The sequence below is a fragment of the Phoxinus phoxinus genome (genome assembly GCF_949152265.1).
Source record: "Phoxinus phoxinus genome assembly, chromosome: 21".
Taxonomy (NCBI): Eukaryota; Metazoa; Chordata; class Actinopteri; order Cypriniformes; family Leuciscidae; genus Phoxinus; species Phoxinus phoxinus.
Window position 1 is genome coordinate 21,785,908 of NC_136896.1, and position 25,327 is coordinate 21,811,234.

The window sequence follows — 25,327 nt, forward strand, 5'->3', positions numbered from 1 at the left end:
ATAAAAAGTTTTTATTGCACCAATCTTTTTTTGAATGGACACTTGAACTGACTGGTTTATTTAAATGTAATAATTAGTTAATTCAATGTTCAAGACACCCTCTCATACAACATACACTTTTAACGGTCTAACAAAAAGCAACTTTTAAACAGTTTTTTACTGTACCAATCCTTTTTTATGAACGCTTAAGACTTCACACGAGGGACAATACACACTGAGCCATCCTATTGCCTATCAGCCCATTTCAAAGTGCCGTTTCTCAGCCACAACAGAGCGCGCATTAAATCTAACACAAGTGCGTCATACTAAAGATAAAGGCCTAACGAAATCTAATATATACATTTTTTTTATTACTGTACTAATCTTTTTTTATGAACCTTTTCACTTTCCATATGGGTGAATACACAGAGCCACATATTGCACAATCAGCCAATTTCGCACCGTTTCTCAGCCACCATAGAGGCCAGGCCGTGTTAAAGTTAACATATAGGCTTTATACTAGAGTTAATGGACTAACAAAACCAAAGTTTTTACTGTAACAATATTTTTTTAATAGACGCTTGAACTGTTAACCTGAATGTTTAACCCACCCCTTTATGGTGGCCGAGAAACTTTTGTAGTTTGTTTCCAGTGTGTTGTGGCTTGGCCCCTTAATTGTTTACCAAAAAGCTAGTTCAGCCAGGCTGTCTTGGTTAATATTAAAGTGATCTTATTTCTCCCTAACTTTAGTTACAGCATTTCCTAGCTTTGAAAATGTATGAGATTTCACTCAGAATATCCATGTTTTGTAAAGTTTGGATTTTGTGATTGTGTGTTAGTCTTTATGAGCCTGAGCCACACCCAACAACTCAGACAAACAGCCTTGAATAACTAAAGTTTAAAAAAGGAAAGAAAAATCCAAGTGGTGAAAAACACAAACCTTTTAGAAATGTATATGCATATGACCATTTGATTTGGGGGAACTGAAGGAATTTGGTTTTAATCCTGTTCATCTTGCCTGTGCAGTTCCACAGATATAAAGAAGCTAAAATATAAATTAGCTTGCTATATGCCTACTAGTGTCACTATGTGGCTGATTCTCACCAGCCACACACCATATATCAGCTAAACGGTATCATGATCAACCTTTCACACTCTTAGCTACTGATATTTGATTGGCAATTTTCATGATTTGTCTACATTGGTAATATTATCTTAACATTAACACTTCCTCTGTTCTTTTGCATTTTCATAATGTCCCGTTTATCTGCATCAAGTTTTGTTACATTTAGACTTGCATCTTCAGAACAAATTGAGGAATCAACTCTTGGTAACTTTTTGAGATTTGATATTAGGCCCTGTAAAGTTCAAATACCCTTTTCTTCTATCCTGTCTTAAATAGCAGAGACAAAGTCAACCATTATTAGGCGAGTCCCCAAAAAGTGCTGCGACTGCGGCTCTGTGACTTTGTGGTGGTTTCTAAATATCACACAGCAACCAGCCCAACATAGCAATATTTGCTCAACCAATGGTGCGAGTTTGGCCTTGGGACTATCTGATTGTCTGACCAATGGAAGATGGGGTGAATACTTGAGAAACGTGTTGTGGAAATAGTGTTTGATAGTTCAGTAATTCTCCTTTAAAAGATTGCACTGAAAGAGAAAGATGACTGCAGTGTCTAGATTCAGCATATGGAACAACCTTGAGTTTGATGAGAAAAGTTTCCTTATGTTACTCATAAACGGCATGTTCTCTGATAAACAAGCAATGATATTATGGTGGTTGGGCCCGTATGTGTTTAACTTGAAAGGTGACAATCATTTAAAAGCTTTTATTATGAGTGTCTAATCTATCCAGCATCTTTTGGCCATTTCTTAAAACTGACTCCACCCTACTTTAATTTCTTCATTTTACCTAAGCCATTGTCATTTCCTCTTCCTGTGCCTTAAACAGCTGAGGTTTGTCCAGTAGTTATACCAAAGTCTAATTTTAGCTTTCAGATTTTCTGCCACTTTCAAATTTAGATTTCAGAAATATTGATCTAAAAATTACTCGACAGTCGACACTGCAAAACATCTTAATCCCATTTACTTGATAGGCAAAGTTGCATAAAATATCAAGTTTATTTTTCTTAGCCAATAGGCAAATGTTCCTCTATAGTGAAATGGGTTTACAATGTTAATCAAAAATGTTGTCTTTAAAGGGCCAGTCCATTAAAGAAAAAACACTTGATTTAATGAAAAATTAATTTCAGTCAAGATAAAGTTGCTCCCGCAAGAGTAGATCTCAGGAAAGTATATCAAAGAGATGTCTTTATAGTACCTATGCAGACACATAATTTTATATACAAATAAACAAATATATATATTGAGAAATAGTTATAATTGTTATCTAAAAATATATAATGTTGCGATGCAAATAAATTGAGCTTGAATTGTCTTTAGAGCAACTGTAACTTGGTTTTAATGTGAACCTAATGTGATGGCTTGGCTTTTTTGTCTTTTTTCCCCCTTTAAAATCTTTTGAACATTATTTGTACTTTTATTGTGTTGGAAGTAACATCACATTATATTCTGTATGTAAGAGGATGATGTCCAGTCAGCCATTCATCACAACATAAACTCCCACATGGGTGATCAGGACTCCGTCACTAAGTGCAGGGGTTTTCCTGGAAATGTATTTTATTTTTTTGATGATGATTGGCTGGCTATACGCTAACCCTCTTATTATATGGCTACCTGACTAATAAAAATATAAATGAATGGATTTGAGTTGCAATTATTTTATCTTCAAGAGAGTGGCAAACCCATCACAATACTCCGCTTGATGGTCATGATCAAATATTTCACAGAGTCATGTAAATACTGATAACCTAGATCAAGTCAGTTCTTTTGGAAAGTGTGCTGTTGCCTTGAGACAGGATTATGGATTTATTTAGCAGTACTGAGGTAAGATTCAAACCAGCAAAGGGGAGTTCCTGTGATGTCCACAACCCTATGATCCAATCTGTTCCTACTGGACAAAATCAAGTCCCGTCATACTGTTTTTTTTCTCATTTAAGAAGCCATTTCACTTGGATACACATCTCAATAAGGAAGAAAAGACACATTTAATGAAACAATTCACCATTTCCTTACAACTAACTATGTTATCTTATTATACCACCTTGTACAAACCTCAAACTGTCATATCAAAATCAAATTTTAGACAAATAAATTGAACACTAGTGAGATCAATTCATAACTAACAAAGATCTTATTGGGATTCAAGAATCATTTTGCAGCTTAAGGTTTATTGTTACAGTATGTATGAAACTGAAGTGCAGTTACCGTAAAATACAATGAGCTTTAAGAAAAAAATATTTTCCTTACACTACTGTTAAGTGTTCTTACAGTAAATGAAAAGAACTAGAAAAATTCAAATACCAAATAATTGAATATGAACACTGTATACAACACAATACGGTATACTGTCAATTACAGTAGCTACAGTAAAAAAATAGCTCTCCTGACAAATTTCATTACAGTATACAGTTAACGTTAGTAAGTACTAGTTTCTTGGTCTCCTGAAAAAAAAAAAAAAGACTTTATCTAACGTTACCGCAGTCATTTCTCATTTATGCAAAAAAATACTGTAGGCTACATGGATTTTTTTGTTTTGTTGCTTCAATGCTACAAATAAATTTGACAATCATGAGGGTGTAGAACGTGCAGTGAGTAACGTTAGTGAAATTGCCCTCATCTAAAGTAGGCCTAGCCTACTCAAGTCAAGTCACAGGTTTTTTTTGTACACAATCACCTTGTGTCTGTTATGAGAACTGAATGAATGGGTTGAGAAACTGCAACTGAATCAGGAAAAACTGTAATATACGTAAAGATAATTTATAACTTTGTTTGCCGGGCCAAGATAACAGCTTCAATGTCAAAATATTTGAGATGACCAATCAAATCAAAGTAAGCGGGCGTCATGTGCACAAAATCTGCTGTGCTGAGCGCGAAAAATCAGACAACGCGACTTGAAGGTAACGGTCATAAAGTGCGAGGTCAGATGTAAGTAGGCAAACTAAACATTTTATATTTGACCATGTTTTAGGACCGAAATGTTGAACAACCGACGAAAATAGTCAGGGATGCAAACTTATAAACCTTTGTCTAATTTTGCCATTTTGAATTGAAAATATTTAACGTTACGTGATTCATGTAACTTAGGCCCAATAATTAACGTTAGCAGTAACGTTAAGTTAACTGTCAACTGTCATTAACGAAGCCGTTTTCATCATATTAGGCATAACGTTACGATTAATAATGAGTGTACAAATATTGTGAATGAATTTAATAAACTTAGTTAACGTTAGCTAGCTTTCCTGGTAACGTAAGTTAACGTTAGATTAACGTAACCATGTTCCGCAGTGCGGAATCCGCATACAACGATGTTCCTTACAGATAACCTTTTACCGCCCTTAATAAATACGTTAACGTTACTTCCAGGTCATACATAAACTATATATTTGTGCCATATTCATTTCACCCCCGCATTAGACAGAGACAAATCGTTGAAGTTGCACCTGAGGACTAGTAACGTTAGGCCTAACCCTTTTTTCCCTCGCATCCGATAGCTAGCAGCTAAGTTACCCTTTGCCAGATTTGTGCGGGCCCCATCGACCCGCCCGACCCCCACGAGGACTGGGCCTGGCCTTGGCCTTCTCGGACACTTCAGACTGCAGCTTGGGTGGGTATATTACCTTTTGTTGAATAAATGCTTTGAAATAGGAAATTTGTAATCGTCAATTGCGGGTGCGTCTGCGTGCAGTGATGATTTTTTTTAATTCACAAGGCCAATTAAGTTAATGTGACATGAAATGAATATATTTTACAATTTTAAATTGTCATTCTTTAACAAATTAAACATGAACTATAGCCAACCTTTTTTTTACTTCAAGTTAAACAATGATATGATATTCACACATTTAATAAGATTTCATACATCAAATAATTGTTTATAAGTTGTTTATACAGTTTTGTAATTATACAACTTGATGTTACATGATTAACATAATGTTATATAACATATGTTCATTTCAAAGGAAAGTTCGTAAATCAAAAAGGAAAAGATGTCAGGAAAGAAAAAGCAGTACCCAAAGGAGATGTTACAGAAGGCGGTGGAAGAAGTGAAGGCAGAAGCAAGACGAACCTCACAGACGGCAGATTCTCTAGACAGAGCCGGAGGCCATTGAAGGTTTCTTCAACTTGAATGAGACCCTCTGTGAAGCCACAGCTTATCTACACCTGTGATGAGACTGGCTTTGGAGACAAGCCTCTGTCCAGGGAGAAAGTCCTATGCCAGACTGGGAGGAAACGTATACCAGCAGAAGCAGACAACCAGGGAGCACATCATGGTGCACTGCTGTGTTAATGGAGCCGGGGACAACATTCCACCCGTCATCATTTACTCTGGCTGCCTCCCAAGTAATGCTTATAGGCTGGATGCTCCCTCTATGGCATCCAGGAGAAGGGTTACATGGACTCAAAAGCTCTTACTAAATTAGGTACCAACATGAGACGCATGTCTCAAAAGATGTAATAGTGTACTGCAGGGAAAACAAAATTGAAATTCTCTACCTACCTGCCCACACCACACACATCCTTCTGCCCCTGGATCTTGCTGTCTTCAACCCACTGAAGACTGCTTTTTCTCCACCATGGCTTTCAGGATGGGTCTGGTGTGAGAGGATCTTGTTGTTGGGAAGAAGCAGTTTTCAAATGTTTACCCCACTGCTGTCACAGCCCAAAACAAGGCTGGGTTCCGCTAGCCTGGAATCTTTCCTCTGTGCAGGGGTGCTGTGGACACAACCCAGGTCATTTTAGCATTAATACAATGACAATTCATCCTCTAAGCAACTTGCATTTCTTTTCAAGTATGCTATTAATGGGTTTTACATGTTTTACTTTCTTGGTGAGAATGCTCCCATCTGCAGATGGAAGTGATGCCACTCCATCCATCACTCCCGGCACTCCTCCAGCCACACCATCCACCGCTCATGCCACTCTCATTCACACATCCAGCACTCAACCTATTGACACATCAACCACTCTCTCCACCAGTCAAACACCTTGCCCCACCTGTAATAGAGTGGCTTCCAAAAATGACCTGGTGGCAGCAGGTGGGATCTCTGAGCCTGGCTAACATCCTCTTGAGTCCAGCCCTGGAGAGAACAGAGAAGGTGAGGTTTTGCATTCCGTTGCCAGCCCGTATCATCAGCAGCGACCAGTATTTTGACCTGCTGGTAGAAAAAGAAGCTGAGGAGAAAGAGAAGGAAGTTTTTAATATATTTTTATTTTGCCATAATTTCACAAGTAATCTCTAAAAATTAATGTAGAAACAACATAAATACAGTAACCTATATTTAAAATATTTTTTTATGGCATTTTCTCAATTATAGCCATTCAGTATTAGTCTAATTGAAAGCTATACATTTTTTAGGTAAAAAAACAACAACTTCCAATTTAATTTAACCTAAAACAATCTTAACGTAAACCCATAATAATAAATGTAATTTACCTGTTCCATGCAATATATCAGGGATGAATTTGTTTCTATTGGCTCAGTCAGACCAGTTCAGATTTTAACTTGTCCTGTCAAAATGCTCAAAGTTATTTTTGTATATATTTTTTTAACCTTGTAAACAGCGCTTCGCTGCATACATCATGCAGTAAATATAGATTCATCTTTATTAAAGCTTCAAAAGGTATTCAATTTAATACTGTGCTTGAGAGGATACTTGACAAAATGGGCATTTTGGCATACTATGGTGTGTTTTTGTCTGTTGTCCGTGTGTGTGTGAGTGACATAGACAGGAGATTCACAGACGCACTGAGTTCTCTTTTGTATCTTATCACGCCTGATAGTTTAAAAGCATTTACAAGAACAAGAGCGTGATCTCATATATATACAAATTTTATTTTTTATTATTTACAGATCCCCAAGCAAGCAGATCTCCACTCATTTCAGACTGCCAGATGCAAACCTGAGTGAAGACAGAAACCAACAGGGTGGCCATGACGGGTGTTGTTTGCTGATGTTCTCCATGTCTTTATTTCATCAACCAGTCATGGAGACACATCTCCTTCAGAATGAGTCTCTTCTGTGCCTTTGGCTGCAGACAAGCACAAATCATGTGCAGCATTCTGTGCAAAAAGCCAAGTGAGATGTCTGATTATAGCTTTTACTTTACACCTGCTCTCTTTGAAGCTATTAGTCTTTTTTTGTATGATTTACAATTCAAATTGTCCTTTTTTTGGTCTGATGAAGATCTCACTTTGTGACAGGACTGGTCCAGATGTTCGCACTGATCATGCACAGATCGTGGGGTGTGGAATAATCCCTGCACACCATTTCAAACAGGAGGATCCCTAGTGACTACACTGTTGATGGATTTGCTTGTTGAATTTGGAGGAGAGTACGCTTTTGTGCCTGGAGGAAAGAGATGTCGTCTGATGTTAAAGACATGTTGACTATGTTTCTGTGAGCTAATCAACTTAGTGGTTCATGACACATACCACTGAAGACTTTGAAGGCAGATTTCTTCTTGAGCGCACAGCACCCTGAGTCAATCAATTTGATCTTCATGGTGGCAGGTTCTCCAGTTTGATGTCCCGATGGAATCAGATATTCCAAAACTTCAACCAACAAAATTAGCAAAAAGGCTTTCACACTTTTAAATAACGTATTTGTATTTTTGACGTTATAAAGGCTGACGCAGAGATGCTGACGCTAAAGAGAATGGCAAAAAAAAGAAAGAATGCGAATGCGTCTCTTCAACTGGAAATTTGCCATGATATAATTCCCATTTAATGATATTTTAAATTAATTATATAATTTGCTGTGTCGTTTATACCATGACATGTAAATATAGCCAAGCTATATATAGTAAATGTATTGATGTAGTTCTTTAAGTGAACAGCCTAATAAAGCGGCTGCTGTCTGTCCTCATTGTTAATTAAACAACAAAAGAAAAACGCGTACTGCTTTTGACTGAATACCTTTAGTAGCCTTAATATGAATGTATATTTGTTTAATACTGGGAAGACAATGTTTTATTTTTAATATTTCATTATTCACTTTCTGGTTAAAGGTGTAGAACCTGAAAACCATACTTTAGTAAAACTAGAGATACATCTATTTAACAGTAAAGTAAAAAAATAAGGTTGTTAGGGGGTAGGGTGCTTTTGATTCTAAAGAGCTTTTGATTGGATAAAATCATGTAATCAAAATTGTTTGATTATATAATATATATATAAAAATATGATTTTATATATTATAATTATTCCTTTAATCCAAAGTTAGTTTAACAATTTATTTTATAATTTTAGTTGTACAAATATAAATAGAATCAATATATAACGTAAAGCTTTAAAATTACTAAAGTAACATGTTTGGGTTGCTGTGTACCTATAGAAAGTATCTATATAAAACCTAATTATATAAATTAACTTATTTTACTGATAGTTTATATTTGTCCTTTTTCAGCGACTCTTTTCTTCTTACTGTGTAAATACATTTAAATTCTTCAGTTTTCATAACCATATCTTAATTTTTAGCAGTGAGAAGTTCAGTATGCTTGCTCCATAGTTACTCTCATGATCAAAGTCTGATTTGATTGCAGAGCCATGGGTGGAGCTAGAAGGTCCAACTACACCCTAACCCTATCCTCTGTATCCCTCTACTACCCGTTAGATCCTCCGAGGTGGAGCTGGACTAGGTCACGCTCAACCCATGACGTCCAGAGAAGACATCATTTGGTTTTGCAGTGAGCACCACTTGCCTTTTCAGGGACTTTGGTGGCAGCAGTGAACATGAACAGTAGGTGGCGCTCTTGCTTCTACCGTTGCACAATAGAAGAAGAAGTTTGTGTCAGTGTTGGTGTGTTTGGTTTCAGTTTTCAATAATAATGTCCGTCACAATGATTCAGACCCATCAACGTTTGTGGATCATTTTACCATGTTTTATTGCTTTATTTGCCGTGACCATTACATGTGGTGAGTTTGTTTATGTGATAACAATATAGTTTATTATTGGTAGCTCTCCGTAACAGACAATATCAAAACGAAACATGATAATCATGTTATTCAAATTGGTATGGTCCCTTTTGCTTATGTCAAAGTATTGGCATCACTGTGTACGTACTATGGTAGCCTACTGCTACAGCACTTCTTGGTGAGGAGCTGTCAATCAAAAAATAATAATTTGTTTGTTAGAATAAAGTGGCTTTCTTTCAGTACACCTAAACTGTTGTTTTATATTTTGATTATAAATCATTAATAAATATATACATTATTGTAAAGTTGTATGCATTTTATATTTACATATACATTTATAAATTGATAAACTCTGTGCTATCCGTTGTTAAATGTGTGTATTGGCGCCCTCTTCCGTTCGAGAAGAGTCAATGCTGTTATGTTCTTGTGTAACAGCTCCTGCTGCAGGCTCATTTTTGCTCCTGTTACTTTGCTGTATGGCTCTTCTATGGAAGATAAAGATCGAGAATCGATCAATATCAAGTCTTCTGGCTCAGTATGCGGCTGTGAAGGCAGTGTGCTGGCTGGGGAATCGCCAGAGAAACAAACTGGAGAAAGACACTCAGGACGTTCATCGCGTTCAAGAGGAAACTCTGCTCAAGCGCCTGCGCAAACACTCAGACACAGTCTACGGCAAACTCTACGATTTCGGATCAATTAAAGGTGATTGATTTCGAAGCGTGTATATTAATAATAGTAAAAAGTAATACATTTTTTATTTATTTATTTATATCAAAACAGGGTTGTCTACTTTTTTTGTGTTTAAATGTAAAAGCTTAATTAAACTTAACATATTTTTTGATTATTTTCTATGACCAAACTTACTGTATAAATGATCAGTCTGAACCAGGGATAGGTAACTTCGGTCCTGGAGGGCCACTGTCCTGCAGAGTTTAGCTTCAGCCTTGAACTCCCCTGCCTGTATCTAGTAATCCTGAAAACATTGGTTGCCTTGTTCAGGTGTTTAATTACTTGGAGCTAAATTCCGCAGGACAGTGGCCTTCCAGGACCGGAGTTGCCTATCCCTGGTCTAAACGTTTGATCTGGATGTATCTTTAATCTTTTGATGGTCTTAACCTGTTCTTATGTCTTATGAGAGTAATTTAAAAAAAATTCTGGCTGAGTATCAGGACTACCTATCCGGTCTTTCACTCTGTCTTGCCAGGTTGGGAAAATGAAGTATAACCCTGCTGGCTATGTTGATGTTATTTGATATACTTTTACAAATATTATCAGGTTCAGCGAGTCAAGATAAATGGCAAAAACAGCTATTTCTGCACCCGTCTGTCTCAAAATGTCACTGACCTGAACATGATGCCACTTTTCCTCAGAGTGAAACCCACATGTTTTAACTCATTGGGGCAAACTAGGTGCAACACTATTACTGTGAACATTCATCTTGACTAGAGGAAGGATAGTCTGGGTGAGGGGGCCCTATTTTTAAAGTCCCTACTCTTGACATAATGGTTCTCTGGCATGGCCGATTATAAGATACATCTTCAGTCACTCGACTTCCACTGTATTAACAGGGTGACAGTTTTTAGTTGTCCATTTTGCTAAAGCCTCTGTTAAATTTGTATTTATTTGGCTAATGGACAGTTTCTACCACTATTTCTATCACATTTGTGTTTTGTGGCAGCCATCCTGTAATTTCTGAAAGTAGTAACCTTGATAGACTGGCCAACTGTCCAGGGTATTTCCGTGTCTAAGTTCCGAGATACTTTGAAGCTTTTGCTACAGCATCCTGCAAACCTGTACAGGAAAAGTGGTTTGGAAAATGGTTGATTTTGTTATGTTATGTTATGTTGTAGCTTTATGCTAAAAAGCTTTTTTTTCACATCAATCTACTCAATACCTCATAATGCCAAAAACATTTGTGATAACTTTGCAATTTATGAAAAATATTACATTGATATACTTATTCATAATGCCAAAAACATTTGTGATAACTTTGCAATTTATGAAAAATATTACATTGATATATATTTATTAATTTAAATAAGTTAATAATAAATGCATTAGTAAAGGTTTTTATTGAAAGTGCAAAATATAGTTTCATAGCTTTTGAATCTTTAATGTTTTATCGCCCTTCTCTCGAAGCATTTGAAGGCTCTGACTGCATGCTACAGATATTCTAGTTAACTTACGTCTATTAGATATAGAGTTTATTTTATTTACATATATTAGAATCTTAGAAAATAGTATATTTTCATTGATAAAATTAACAGAAAAAAATGTGGAGCAATTATTTTTTAATTCTTGGCTTCTAGGCAATGGAAAATACCTGTGGGACATGCCACCATCTTGTCATGAAATGTATGAGTTTTTATTGTATCATTTCAGACACAGAGACATTTCGACAGCGCCATCCGGTCACGGGTTATGACCATTATGAAAAGTATGTGGAGCGCATGGCTAAAGGAGAGCAGAAGGTTTTAATATCGGAGAAGCCTCTTATTCTGGCAATGACATCCGGAACGTCTGGATCCAGCCGTATGCTTCTGAGCACCAGAGACACCAACACGGATTTCTTTCTACAGGTCACACATAAACAGTTTTTAAACACCAGTCCAAACACCGTTTTTTTTTTAAACAGGTTTTCCAAACACTCAAGAGGATAAGTGGGCATGTAATCTATTATTTTTGTGCACTTTTCTGACAGGGGGTGACTGTTTGTCTAGATGCAATGAGTCGAGCCTTTCCAGGCACCAACTGTCTCCAGAAGACCCTGAAGCTTTTTTACTCGCCCCTTTTCCGTCAGAGCGAGGCAGGTATTCCCATTGGCCCCAACTCCTCAACCCCTGCCTCCTCTAGACACATGCTGCATCTGTACACCACACCAGCACCCGTCTATCAGGTAGGGGATGGATGAATATGAATTTAACATGATATTCAGTGATAATATTTGTAAATGTTAAGGTGAAAAGAGAGACTAACCATAAGAGGTTCCTCTGTTTTCCACTGTTTTAGATTTGTAATTGTAATCAAACAATTCACAACAGGTTAAACGAGAACTCCGGTCAATTTTAACATTGAGCTCAATTTTTAGTAAATTTGGAGTGCTGTCAATACAGAGAACAACGACAAAAATCGGTGTTGCCTACACTGTGTTATCCTCTTTTTAAAATTGGGACCCTATTGACTTGAATGGGGCAAATTTTAAACCTGCTTTTATTTCTCTTATCATCCTTGATGTGTCATTACAAGTGCCCAGCCATGTTGAGTGATTCCTTCAGAGTGAACACGAGTGAATCTGACTGCAGTAGATGTGAAAGATATGAATAAAAATGATGTTATATCAGCCAGCGCACATACCTGTATTTACATCCTGTTTTCGGTCGAAGTCCAAAGTAGTCGATTGTCGAGTTCACGCGCATAGGTTTAGTTACCTATGATCACGCGCGTGAACTCAACAATCGACTACTTTGGACTTCGACCGAAAACAGGAGCTAAATACAGGTCTGTGCGCTTGTTGAATTAACATAATTTTTATGAATATCTTTCACATCAAATGCAGTCAGATTCACCGTGTTCACTCTGAAGGAATCACTCAACATGGCTGGGCACTTGTTTTAAAATTGTTTTAAAACAATTTTAAAAATAGGATTGTCGTTGTTCTCTGTATTGACAGCACTCCAAATTTACTAAAAATTGAGTTCAATGTTAAAATTGACCGGAGTTCTCCTTTAAAGTGCATGTTGTCAGGTTTTATGAAAGGGTATTTTCATAGATTTTTCTTTCAATTTGTACAGATGTGGGGTGCTATAATGTCCATGTCTAATCAAACACACCTGGCTCTAATTTTCAAGTAATCCTCAAAACATTGATTAGACTTTTGTTGTATGTTTGATTAGTGTTGGATCTAAATTATTCTCATGTAAAATTATAGACACAGAGTTAAAGTTTCACTCTTTAAAAGTCTAAATTTCTAGCCAAAAACATACCTGAGTGACAGTAAAAAAAAGCACAGCTTTAAATTGTACTAGAAGTAGAATTTAGCATAAATACAAAACAAAATATAGGAGATGTTTTTTTTAAAGCATTCTGAATAGTTTTTTAAACAAATCAAATATGTATTAGAAACCTATATGTTTTAGAAAGTTTATATACGGTAGTATATTTTTAATGGAAACAGATAGGCCTTATTTTTTTGTAGTGTAAACACAATTGTCTGGCTGATTAATACCTTTGGCTTATTCCAAATTGTATACTTTGTCTTCAATAACAAATGTACATTATTAGAAAAATAAAACTTCTAAAACTATACAAAGCTATACTTTGTACAAAGTACTATTGTATACTATAATGTATTTTGAAAGTATACTTTCAATGCATTGTTACAATGATCATATCCAGCACACAGTTAAAATATACCTAAAACATATTTTTAATAAAGCGCAAATAAATACACTTTTAAGAAATAAACAGAATTTTCACTTCAAATATATTTTTCAAAAATATACTAAAGTACAATTATTTTAAAGTGTGTTGAAAGTTGTATTGTGAAAATATGTAAAAGCATGATGCTAATTTACTTTTAATAATTTAAAGATAGTACCATTTTTGTTTAGTATATTTGCAATATACTATTGAAAAAGGGAATATATTTCAAATACAATAAAGTATACTTTTTTTCACTAGGTACCTCCGATCAGCAGTGGTTATACAGTATTGTCAGCAAACTTTTCAAATCTTGATAATTTTTCTCAAATCAAAGGATGAGTTCTGCAATTTAGTTTCAAGAGGAATTATCAGTATATGCAAGATCCACATCTTCCTCTGGTTAAGTTTTGGGGGGCTGAAGCTCCCCTAAAAAGGGCCTAGTGACACCTATGGTTTACGCGGAGCCATTAAAAGAATAGTTCACTTTATCAAAGACAGTTGATGGTAGCTATGACTTCCATACCATAGTACCAAGGAAGTCAATGGCTTAGCTAACGTTCTACTGTCAACTGTCTGGTTACCAACATTTATAAAAATATCTTATGCTGCGTCTCAATTCGCCTAACACTTACTCATACTACGCCCTAAAATTATGTAGGCCTACTCTTTTTGTGATGAAAAAGTACAGACTTTTGAGTGTGTATTAGAAGAGTAGACACTTTGGGACATAGGCCTACTCTCACGTCATAAAATAGCGTCTTTAACGATTGCTCTCTGTTGCTCTCACAGGCATCCTGTCACGTAAACTGATCTGTCAATCATCTTGTCAAAGATACAATCCTCCACACATTTAATTACCTATTGTATTGGAGAGAAATGCAGTAGCACGTTGATCTGCCAGTCGCGGGTTTTTCATGCGGAGACTCCTCCATTCAGTCAGTCAGTCAGTCTTTATGTGACCAGGTTAAAAACTCAGAGATTCAAATCTCTTACAAGAGTGACCTAGTCGCCAGGAAAGCAGCTTAACATAAACATACAAATACACATCAAAACAGAAAAACACAATCAAGGATCTCAACAGCAATTTACCAAAGGATAACGTCGAGCTTCCTTGAAGTGATGCTCGAGTGATTTAAGAATATTCCAATTCAAAATAAGATTTCCTTCGATTCCTCTGTCCTCATTTTCTTTCCTTGCATCCTAAGGTGGTGGAGATGAGACACGAGGAAAGGAAACAAAGATGCACAAATTAGAAATGAGAAGCACCCCTAGTGCACCTCACTGTTTTTCTTGTGTCCTCTGTTGTCATATTTTCTGAGTATGTCCAGTGGTTTCTATATTTACTCATTTGTTAAATGATTAATCCCACCTTGTTTTCTCCCTTCACTTAGTCTTTAATAAAATAATTCGTTTGTTAACTGTAGCAGTCATAAAATATTAAAAGTAATATAAAAACTAAATGAATGGAAACAAAATTTTAAATGTAAAATTTCCAAACTACAACACTGACGAACACACTCATTTCTGACACGCATGTTTCTGCAGTTTTAAATTCCAATGCAGAGAACAAATAAAATAATTGCCTGCATAATTTAGCATAGTAAATGGTAGTCTATCAAAACTGTGCCTTCAAAAAAAGCCTCGACTGCTGTCAGTGAATCACTGATTTTCTGCATTTATTTATGCAAGTAATAGAAAACCGAACAGCTCAATTTTAGTTGTTCGAATAAATTAATCTGAATCTCATTCATGAGTTTTCGTACAATCTGCTTACGAGTCTATTTAAGTTGTATCGCAAGTCTTCTTTGATTATGTCTGATTGTTATGTTTAATTATATTGTTGTTCCTCAAGTACAAGTCATGCAGCTGGAGTCCACAAAGCTGCTGTGCATGCACTGGAAGTAACTTTGGATAAAAGTGCCTGCCAACTAAAATGAAATGTGTTTAACCATATCTGATCAGAACACTAGTGTACAGAATCTAAAAGGTACTGTTTGTTTTGTCTCTAGGTGCTGAATGAGAGCGACGCCCTGTATCTGCATCTGCTGTTTGGGCTGAAGGACCGCAATCTCGGCACGCTGGAATCCAACTTCTGCTCTACCGTCTTTTATGCCTTCAGAGCCCTGCAGGTACAATGAGGACCAAAGGTCTGAGATCACTAATGAAAATGCTTCTATATTACATTATTCATTAAATAATTATATAATCAGCATTCAAATTTGAGTGATCACCTGGTAGTTGTGCACAATCTCATATATTTATAATTTGCTTTACATCACAATTCTTGTCCCGCTCTTAGATTTGTCCGATCAGCTCATTGTTTTATATCTGACTCTGAATATATCAGATAGACAGATAGACCCTGTGTTCATCTGCATTTAGGAACATTGGAAAGATCTTGTTGTGGATGTGGAAGTGGGCAGGATCAACTCCGGTCTGAACCTGAAGGCTGACGTGCGCTGTGCTCTAGAGAAGCTGATGAAGCCAGACCCAATGAGAGCCACTGAGCTCACAGCCCAGTTTGAGAAAGGCTTTGAGGGGATCGCACTCAGACTATGGCCCAAGTTACACCTGGTACTGGCAGTGGACTCGGGCTCAAACCAGATTTATGGGGAGATGTTAAGACATAACTACTGTAAAGATGTCCCGTTCTACTCCCCTTTCTACGCTGCCACTGAAGGTGTGTTTCCTTGTGTGTGTGTGTGTGTGTGTATGTGTGTGTTTACCAGTACTGTGCAGTGGTGTTCAAAAATGAGGAGTCAAAGTTCACACTGTTTTATGTTGCAGTTACACTTAATTTTGACACTTTTTTTCAGGTTAAATAAACATTACCGGTACTTAGAATTGTATTAGTTGTTTTTTTTCTTTATAGTGTAAGTAATGTTTCATTTATTTAAAAAAAAATATTTCAAATGAAGTTAGTGCTTTTAAAGCATTATTATTTATTTATTTTCAAAACAATAACTATAAGAACACAGTAACACTTTTTATTTGTGCACTAATGTTAAGCTGTTCTTTTTAATAATCAACTTATTTTCGGATCATCAGTCATCAAATTTCCGAAAACAACACTGCAGGTGTCGTGATTGTCACAGACATAGATATATACCTTTAATTTCATCCAACTGATTGTTCACTAAAAAAACCTCACAGATCATGTTTTCAAATCATTTCAGGTTCGAATGTGACATGAAATAAACCAGTGTTTATTTGGTTATGCATGAGATAAAAGTTGAGGCAAGAGAGACCTATCGAAACTTTAACCGCTGGTGTTGGTTTGCCATTTTAGAAAAACAGGAGATGTATACACTTTTTTTAATGTAATATTTTTTGTACTGTAGATTATTTGCTCATTCAGAGTTTTTTTTTTTTACGCAATGCCTCCCATGGCACCTCGGAATAAAAACCCCTGGAGTGTACATTTCTTAGGCCCTGTTTACACAAGAACGCTCGCGGGTGAAAACGTAAAAAGATTTGATCAGATGTGCCTTTCGTTTAGACTGTGACAGTGTTTTTGGGGCTTAAAAACGCAAAAAAGTGAAACCACCCTCCAGAGTGGAAATCTTAAAAACGCTTCACCGTCGCTAGGGTAAAAACGCAAAAGTCTGCTAGACAGTGAAGGCACCGATCTGCTCTCATCGCGTACGCGTTAACGTCACAGGCATGCGCCAGTACAGGAAAATAACAAAACATTATCAAACTAAAATATAGTATTAATTTCATTGAAAAAAAAAAAATTCTTGTCATTTTTGAGCGACACGCAAAGAGCACCGTGGATTAAAGCAGCAGCTTTACCGTATTGAACATGAAAAACAGTGTCAGTGTCTCTTTCACTTTCAGTGCTTCACATTGCCACCTAGCTGCCTGGAGTGCATACTACATCGAATTTTACACACTTTTGCGTCACCATATGAACGCGGATTTCCCCCCCACAACGCTCGTCTAAATGCAGAATAAAAAGTGATAACGCAACACCACTTTTGCGTTTTCTCTTCAGATTGTTTCCGTGTAAACGGCCTTAATTGAATTGTGATATATTAAAGGTGCTGTATGTAACTTTTTCACTCTACTAAAGCATAAAGATACCATAATATGTTTGCATATATTGAGGAAACATGCTAAGTTCACATACTCGTTTCTCTGAAAAACACTTCTGCAGCCAGTTAGTTTACTTTGAAATGTGCGTTTCCAGGCTGGAATGTTTGTTTCGGTCTGTGATACTGCACGTTGCCAATTTTCGTTGTCCATTGCGCTCGTTCCTGTTGCGTGTGCTCAAACTGGCAACCCGTGTGAGCGCCGTCGTGTCTGAGGAGCAGGTGGCGGGAGAAACAACGATCTCCGATATTTTGAATTGGACTGCAGTACCTATTTCGACCACTAGTTATCATTCCTACAGACTGCATCTTTAAAGAAATAAGCCATGATAAGCATAGGTTTTTAATATTTTTTGTGTTATTCGTAACATATTTCCTAAGATTGCTGAAGGTAATGTCATGCACTGAATTCTGACTTCAAGAATTATCTAAATGTAATAAATCAAACAGTTTTGTCTGGAATACTTCACTAACCACTACCTGAAGTTGTAATAGAGATAAAGTCGTGTTTTTCTATGTGTCTTTATTAACAGTAATACGTTAAATAACTAAATTTAACTAAATTCCTGCAATATGTTGTTTAAGTGTATTTAAATACAGCACTGGAAAATACCATCACTACGTATATTTCTTTATAAATTTAAATGGCAGAGACCTCATTTTCTATTATTTTCTCATTTTCAATTGACTCTTAGTAACTAGTTTTTCTGCAAACTTTATGCCAATGCAGAGCAACTTGATGTAGAGAACTAGCAATGCCTACTATCCAGTACAGCAAACTTTCAGCATCAAAGTTGTGAACGGAGCATACACTTGCAGCGAGTAGAGCTCACATACATGCGTCAGTTGTGTGTAATAGTCTGTAATTTATGTTTCAGGCTTGATAGGTGTGAACCTGTGGCCGCTGCAGGAGAGCAGACAGTATCTCCTGTGTCCCCGCTCCATGTTCTGTGAGTTTATACCAGAGGAGGATCTGGATTTAGAGCAGCCCAAAACTCTCCTGATAGAGCAGCTTCAAGAAGGACACAACTATGAGCTGCTGGTCACCAATGCCTCAGGATTATTCAGGTCAGGTACATGATCCTGCTGCTTAACATTTACTTGGTTTTCTTTACACACCCTGCTTTCACTACTCTTATGCCATCTGTCTGTTCAGTTCTTCATAGTCTTAAAAGTAGGGATAAAAATGTGTTTGTATACTAAACACTCTTCACTAAACTTAGTCTTTTGGATCTTTGGATACAATTCATCAGGATTTTTATTTATTTTTTGGCTTGAGCCCAAAGTATACTTCAGTTTTGACAGATAGGCTTAGTGTGTGTACAGCAGACACTTAGCTTTTCTAAGTATGTTCGATTTCATACACGTATACAACAATTTCATCTTTGTACAGTGTCTGCGTTATTTCTCTCCAGACGTTTTGACGTCTCGCATAGCGACTTGTCAACGTGGGCTTCTATTGTTGTTCAGTCTTTTCTGAGAAACAATATCCAGATTTTAGTAAAATTATGTACCAGACGTTTAATAAAGTGTTTATCTATGTTTTTCAGGTATCGCATTGGAGATGTTGTGAAAGTAGTCGGGTTTCATAACCAGTGTCCAAAAGTGGAGTTTCAGTATAGGTACTCATGTTTATTATACATTATCTAGTCAAGTGATTCTTAAACTGTGATACACAGTGGTACATAGCACAACACTATTTCACACTGTTTAAAGGGGTCATGAACTGGATTGTTTTATTATTTTATAATGTTGTCTGGGGTGCCCTTACATTTTTTATTTTTCCTAGACTGATTTTAGCCTCTAATTCAGGGGCGTGTCTGCTGTGAGGCTTTATGTAAACTGCTGTGATTGGCTTACATGTTTGCATATGAATATTACATGCGGAACTCTCTCGAAAACTTTAACAAATCGTGAAAAGTATTGTTTAAAGCATTATAACAATACATCTATTCCATCACATGAAAGGTTGCAGCGATGAGCACTGAGCAGATGACAAGCAGTCTGTTGTCACGTGAATAAAGATCTCATTATTGCACCGCAATTTTTACACTCTCACCAAATAACAATGCAAACACAATATTAATACAGTAAGAGCTTCGTTGTGCAGTGTAACAGCGTAATTGACCGTTCGCAAAAGCCACGCCCCTTAGTTATTGTTACTACGCCCGTCAAACAATTGAGAACCATAGCCATGGCTGGGTTGAGATCCATACATTAAGTGATTGGTTTTGGAGTAATGCAGCAGACATATCCTCCAGGGCACGACAGAAAGTATAGACAGAATAGCGCACGGGAGCACATGCACAAAACAGTTTTGTAAAATTATATATCAATCATTTTTATTTGATCATATATCATTTTACAAAACTGTTTTGCGCATGTGCTCCCGCGCGCGCTATTTCAGTCACAACACTGCAATCAGAGGACACGCTGAAACCATCAACTCGATGCTGTTCTCTTCATTCATAACTCGTAGCCTACTGAGAAGGATATATTTGTGTAAATAGTTGTGCAACTGCACAAACTTTGTTTTGAAGTTTAATGTTTGAGTTGCAGAGGAATTTGTGACTGTGTACCTGTTCAACCACATCAAAGTTTCGTAATTAGTAAGTCCGTGCTTTTTCTCTTTTTTTTTTTCCTCTTGTTTGCTGACTGATGAGGGGCCGCAGTGCCGTAGTGAAACGGTGTTTGTACATGTAGCCTATTTTTTAATAATAGTTGCAAGCAATCATAAAATACAGCAAGTTTTAAGCCCGTGCAAACCTCATGCCATAGGCGCATCATTGCACTATCTTGCTGAAATCGGAATGTTTGACGGAGGTCCTCCTCCTTAGTTACAGTTGCTGAGCTAGGATTGGACGAGAACCGTTAGAGGGCGGGGTTTTGCGAACGGTCAATTGATTTCATAACGAGTTTTGGCAAGTATCTCGCGCTGTGTGATTGACAGCTTGGGTGATTTGGAAAGGGAGCGTTCTTTGATCGCTTTCTCTATATAATTTAATCACAATAAGATTATTTTCACCCTACTAAGAGAAACGATGTGAAGTTGATCGTTTAGTCACTGATGCATAAACGGTATTGAACGATTTTGAGAGAAAGATAATCTATCTTAAATTGAATAATTACACATCAGAAATCACTGACCACAGATCAGGCATTAGAATAAACATGGTTACTTGCATGTTTGTGGCGTTGCTCGGCAGATCCTTGTCGTAAAAGTCTGTTTGCTAAGCGTGTGTCGGAAATTGTGACTGAATTACTGATTTCAATAAAGTTTAACCACCCATTCCTAATATTGGAATCGGAAGGAAGCTTATGCAGCGACTGTCTTCTTCCACAACCAGGCACTGCACAATATTTTGTAAACGGCATGTTTATCGCTTGGTAGCTCGATCTGGTTTCGCAATTATCACCTCGTCGGCCTATGTTATTTAGCTATTGCATGTAATGTGTGAATCGGTGGGCGGGGCTAAACAGGCGGTGTTGAAGTAGGCGTTGATCTTCTTCTGCGGAGGCGGTGTTTGATACCCCCCCCCCCCCCACACACACACACACACTTTAAAAAACCTGTCGTTCGATTTGCCTGGTGTCAATAAAAGCTTTTATTGGACTAACAAGGAAGTTTTCAGTTCTGAAACATAGGATATTCTTAAAGTATGATGACCTCTTTTATGTCAAAAGCTCAAGGAAAATTTGATTTCTCAGTTCATCACCTTTTTAAAAAATAGTAAAATTGTATATTTTTTTTAGTTGCTGTAGCTCCATTCCTGTAGAACAAATGGTGTTGTGTGGCACTTACAACGCTTATATCATGGGTTCATGTCCCAGGGAATGCATGAGATTGATTGAATGTGTTCCTTAAATGCAGGATAAATACGCCTGCCAAATGCATTAATGTAATATATTATCTAATGGTGTGGCACACTACAGACCAAACACTGAATCAGATTCATTATTATTCTGTTTGCGCCTGCAGCAGAATATGGCATTATGTATGCTGCTCACAGTCCTCACACTACAAATTCTTACTTAGATTTCTGTTTGCCCAATGCTGGAAAATTTGATCAAATTTAGTGCCTGAATGTTTGAGAAGCACTGATCTGATCAATCAAAAACATATTTCCATGTTATCGTTTCTTTAACGTGTGTTCAGGCGTGGTCAGATGTTGAGCGTGCGTGGGGAGAAAGTTTCTGAATCGCTGTTTTTGAGGGCCCTTAAGAGGACACTGACGCTGTGGCCAGGATCCAGACTCATAGACTACAGCTGTGTTGAGAGTGGCATTCTAGGTAATGTTTGAGTTTCATCAAATTCTTTGTCATGTAAAGGAATGTTCCAAGTTCATTACAATTTAAACAAATATATACAACAGCGGACAAGCAATTGAGACACGAGGCTACTTTTTGAGAGGCAACTAATGTGAATAAGTGACCATTCACAGCGAAAGGATTTTTGTGTCACCTACACTGTTTTTCAGTTGGTTTCCTGTGAACATGCACTAGATGGGTGATTTTGACAATTTTTGTCGTTTTTTTGTGTTTTAAACGTGTCTAGAGGCTGCTCAGGTGTACAGAGTCTTATTGAAGTGTGTAATAATGGTTAATTGAATGCTAATCTACTCCAAAAAAAAGAAAAACTAAAACACGAGCATATATATCATTTTTATATTAGTTTTTTTCCCCTCTGTGCATACCCTCAGATGAAATCCTGCAGGTGCCCCTGATATACAGCCTAGGCAATTTTATTTAAGTAGCACTTTACAATACAGATTGCTTCAAAGCAGCTAAACAATGCATCAGTTCATCAATTATGAAATGATTTCAATTCAGCTATAAACAGCTCTACAGAAGACAATAGTGTCGTTATTCAGCTTGAGTCAGTTCAATGTCCCCAACTACGCAAGCCAAAGGCGAGAGTGTCAAGTAACCCAAACTCCATCAGGTGACATAAATGGGGGTGGGGGTGGGGGGGGGGGGATCACAGAAGAAACCAGGCTCAGTCGAGGGGCTGGTCTCCTCTGGCCATATGAGCAAACATGGTGTGATTTATGATTCCAGGCTGCATCCAGCACCTCAAGGACTGGAATTTAATTTCAACCCTCCCCAGACTGCAGCGCATTATAAATGTCAGCATGAGACTAGTGTGATTGAATTTTGACCCTGTCTGCAACGTCAATAGAGTACAAGTTGTTATGAATCTGGAACATAACTTGAATTTTCCTAAGGTCGATCTTGCGTATAATACTGAACTGGAAATACGTGCAGTAAACCTTTCATTTAATTTGTTATTTGTGTTTGCTGTAGGCAATGCATCTGGAATATCTCAGCCGCATTATCTTGTGTTTGTTGAGCTGAAGGGTGTGAGGAACCTCTCAGAGGAACAAAGATACAAGGTGACTATCTAGAATGTTCATTAAAACACTTTTAAAAAACCCGTCTCTTTAACTGCTCTTGATATCTTTTCAAATCCAACAGTTAGACCACTGCCTACAGGAGGACTCTGACATCTACAGATCCTTCAGGATGAAGGGCAGCATCGGACCAATGAGAGTTCAGCTCGTTCGTGATGGAACTTTCCAAGAACTGAAAGATCGCATGATGGCCTTCTCTAGTGTTTCGTCCAACACCTTCAAAATGCAGCGTGTGATACGTAGGAGAGAGTTTGCCGACTTTCTACTGCAGAGGGCTTTCTCGTGAGCATTTCAATTAGAGATAAAGGCTCTGATACAAACTGAGGTGTCATTTTTGGCGGTTAAAATAGTTTCTCCTATCCTAGTTGTATATGCAGAGACAACTGTAAATAATCCATTGGTTGGGCGATTCCTTGAAAAGTGTAACAGTGTGCCCCGTCACATTTTCAAAGCAGACCTCAGGAACAGGCTCAACCAGGGGCATGAGTCGTCCATCCGATGGTGGTGTAGGATTTTAAATTTAAGATCTGCTGATCCTACATCCTTACATAACATGAAAAACTAAGGTGAATTACACTGTATTGGGCATTCAATATGAACAGGATGGCATCAATTTACTGATTAGAATCAATATAGTTTCCATTGAAGGGGTTTTGTCAATCTTTGATTGAGAAAGATTGACTGAGAGTCAAACTATGTGAATGTTTATATAGTCTTGGTTCTTGTGGCCATGTGATGTTTATAGTTAATTGAGGAGTACCTACCATTATATTCACAGTTGGGGGTAATTGCCTGTATTGTCTTTTCAATGATATGATTTAGTGGTCATCTCTAAGGCTGTGTATAAGGTCAACACCTTTAAGGACTGCCCACTGAATGCCTATAAGATACCATGTAAAGTTCCCTTAGTCAGACTTGATGACTGCAGCTACCGACAGCTCGTGTTCTTAATAAAGAATCCTGCTGAAGAGACAACCAAGTCTCCTGGTCTTCGCAGATCTGCTTGGGCCTGATGGTTGAGTGATGGTTCTTGATCCTGCAGGAGCACAATACTGCACATTTTGGATGTATCCCTTATTTACTGTAGCACACCAGATTTCTATCATTAGGAGGTATTCAAGAAAGGTGATTTAGCAGTTTAATTAGGTAAGTTAATTCAGAGTAAGCGCTAACCCAAATTTTCGCTTCCTGAGTAACTTTCAGGCTATGTTCATGCAAATGTTGCAGGGATATGTAGCAAATTAAACTATGTATTTTTCATAACATACTTTGAACAACATAAATAAAAAATGTCAGAAATATATTTGGTCTGCCTGTTGTTGATCAACCATTGGACAAAATGGCATTTATTCTAATATTATATTGTATTATGTATCTCTTTTTTCAGTTAATGTTTGGTTACACTTTAACAAGTGTCCTTGTTACAATGCAAGTGTACATCTAAGTACTGAGTAATAGATGCAGGCTTCACGCACTTTAACTACCCAGGAATCCTTGCGAAAGGCCAATCAGACAATGGGAGGAGCTTTCGCTCACGGACAATTGTTAACATGGCTGAGAAGAACATATTTAAGTGTAAATTGTATGATCTAGGTGTACATTTTACCAGTTGTTACCTACAAACATTATGGTCATCAACCAGTGGTTGATGTCTCAAACATAAATATATATTTATATTTAATATAAACATAAATAGCTTTCTGAATAATAGGCTACGATCGCATTATGATTCATTAAATAAATAGAACCGAATGTCAGGGCTTTACTGAGTCATATATAAATTTAGAAATATAATATTTAAACAACAACCGGACCGTCTTCCTATTTCCGGCATGACGATCGAGTCTGTCCCAAAAATACCTCTCAATGCGCCCTTGTGGACTCGCGCCAAGGGCCCTATAGGTCTGCACTACATGACGTCACCAAAGTGTGGACTCTGAGGAAGTCCACAGGTCCGGAGTGTGCCATTTGGGACAGGGCCTTACTCACTCTTGATATAGTGAACGCACCATCTGCTCTTCAGATTTTCATAATCGGCCTTCTGTGGCCTACATTAAGCTCATGGAAGTGCCAACCCTCGCTACTGGGAAGCTTAACATTGAATGCCTACGCAATTTTCAGTCCTCCAAGCTCTACGAGCGTTTTCTGCATTTAATTTGCGCCCCATTACAAGGAAGCTGCAATTTTTTAGCGATCTTCGGTAAAGGCATACCAATTTTTTAGCGATAAAAGCATACTGCATACTGCAATTTTTTAGCGATATTCGGTAAAGGCATACCAATATCAGGTCCTTCCATTTGGACCTTCCATTCGGACTTCTGATTCACAACAGTTACCTCATGTAGGAGATGCGGGTCCTGTTCGGGTTGCGTTTTTTATGTCAGTC

The 25,327-nt window shown here is 37.3% G+C and overlaps 1 protein-coding gene across 3 annotated transcripts; it reads left to right on the forward strand.

Annotated features, from left to right (window-relative positions):
• The first annotated feature begins 3,982 nt into the window (after positions 1-3,982).
• On the forward strand, positions 3,983-24,237 carry ghdc (GH3 domain containing). 3 transcript variants are annotated; one of them, XM_079595777.1, is made up of 12 exons: positions 3,983-4,028; positions 8,713-8,838; positions 9,450-9,716; positions 11,397-11,593; positions 11,716-11,910; positions 15,446-15,565; positions 15,819-16,116; positions 18,409-18,598; positions 19,081-19,152; positions 21,687-21,820; positions 22,835-22,923; positions 23,006-24,237. In XM_079595777.1, the coding sequence occupies exons 2-12, from the start codon at positions 8,832-8,834 to the stop codon at positions 23,225-23,227; spliced, it is 1,791 nt and encodes a 596-aa protein (XP_079451903.1). In that variant the 5' UTR covers positions 3,983-4,028; positions 8,713-8,831; the 3' UTR covers positions 23,228-24,237. The 3 variants fall into 3 exon arrangements, 2 of the variants coding, with proteins under 2 accessions (XP_079451903.1, XP_079451902.1); XR_013795731.1 differs by lacking the exon at positions 3,983-4,028 and having other exon boundaries at positions 8,834-9,014; positions 23,006-23,290; positions 23,371-24,237; XM_079595776.1 differs by lacking the exon at positions 3,983-4,028 and having other exon boundaries at positions 8,834-9,014.
• The last annotated feature ends 1,090 nt before the right edge of the window (positions 24,238-25,327 follow it).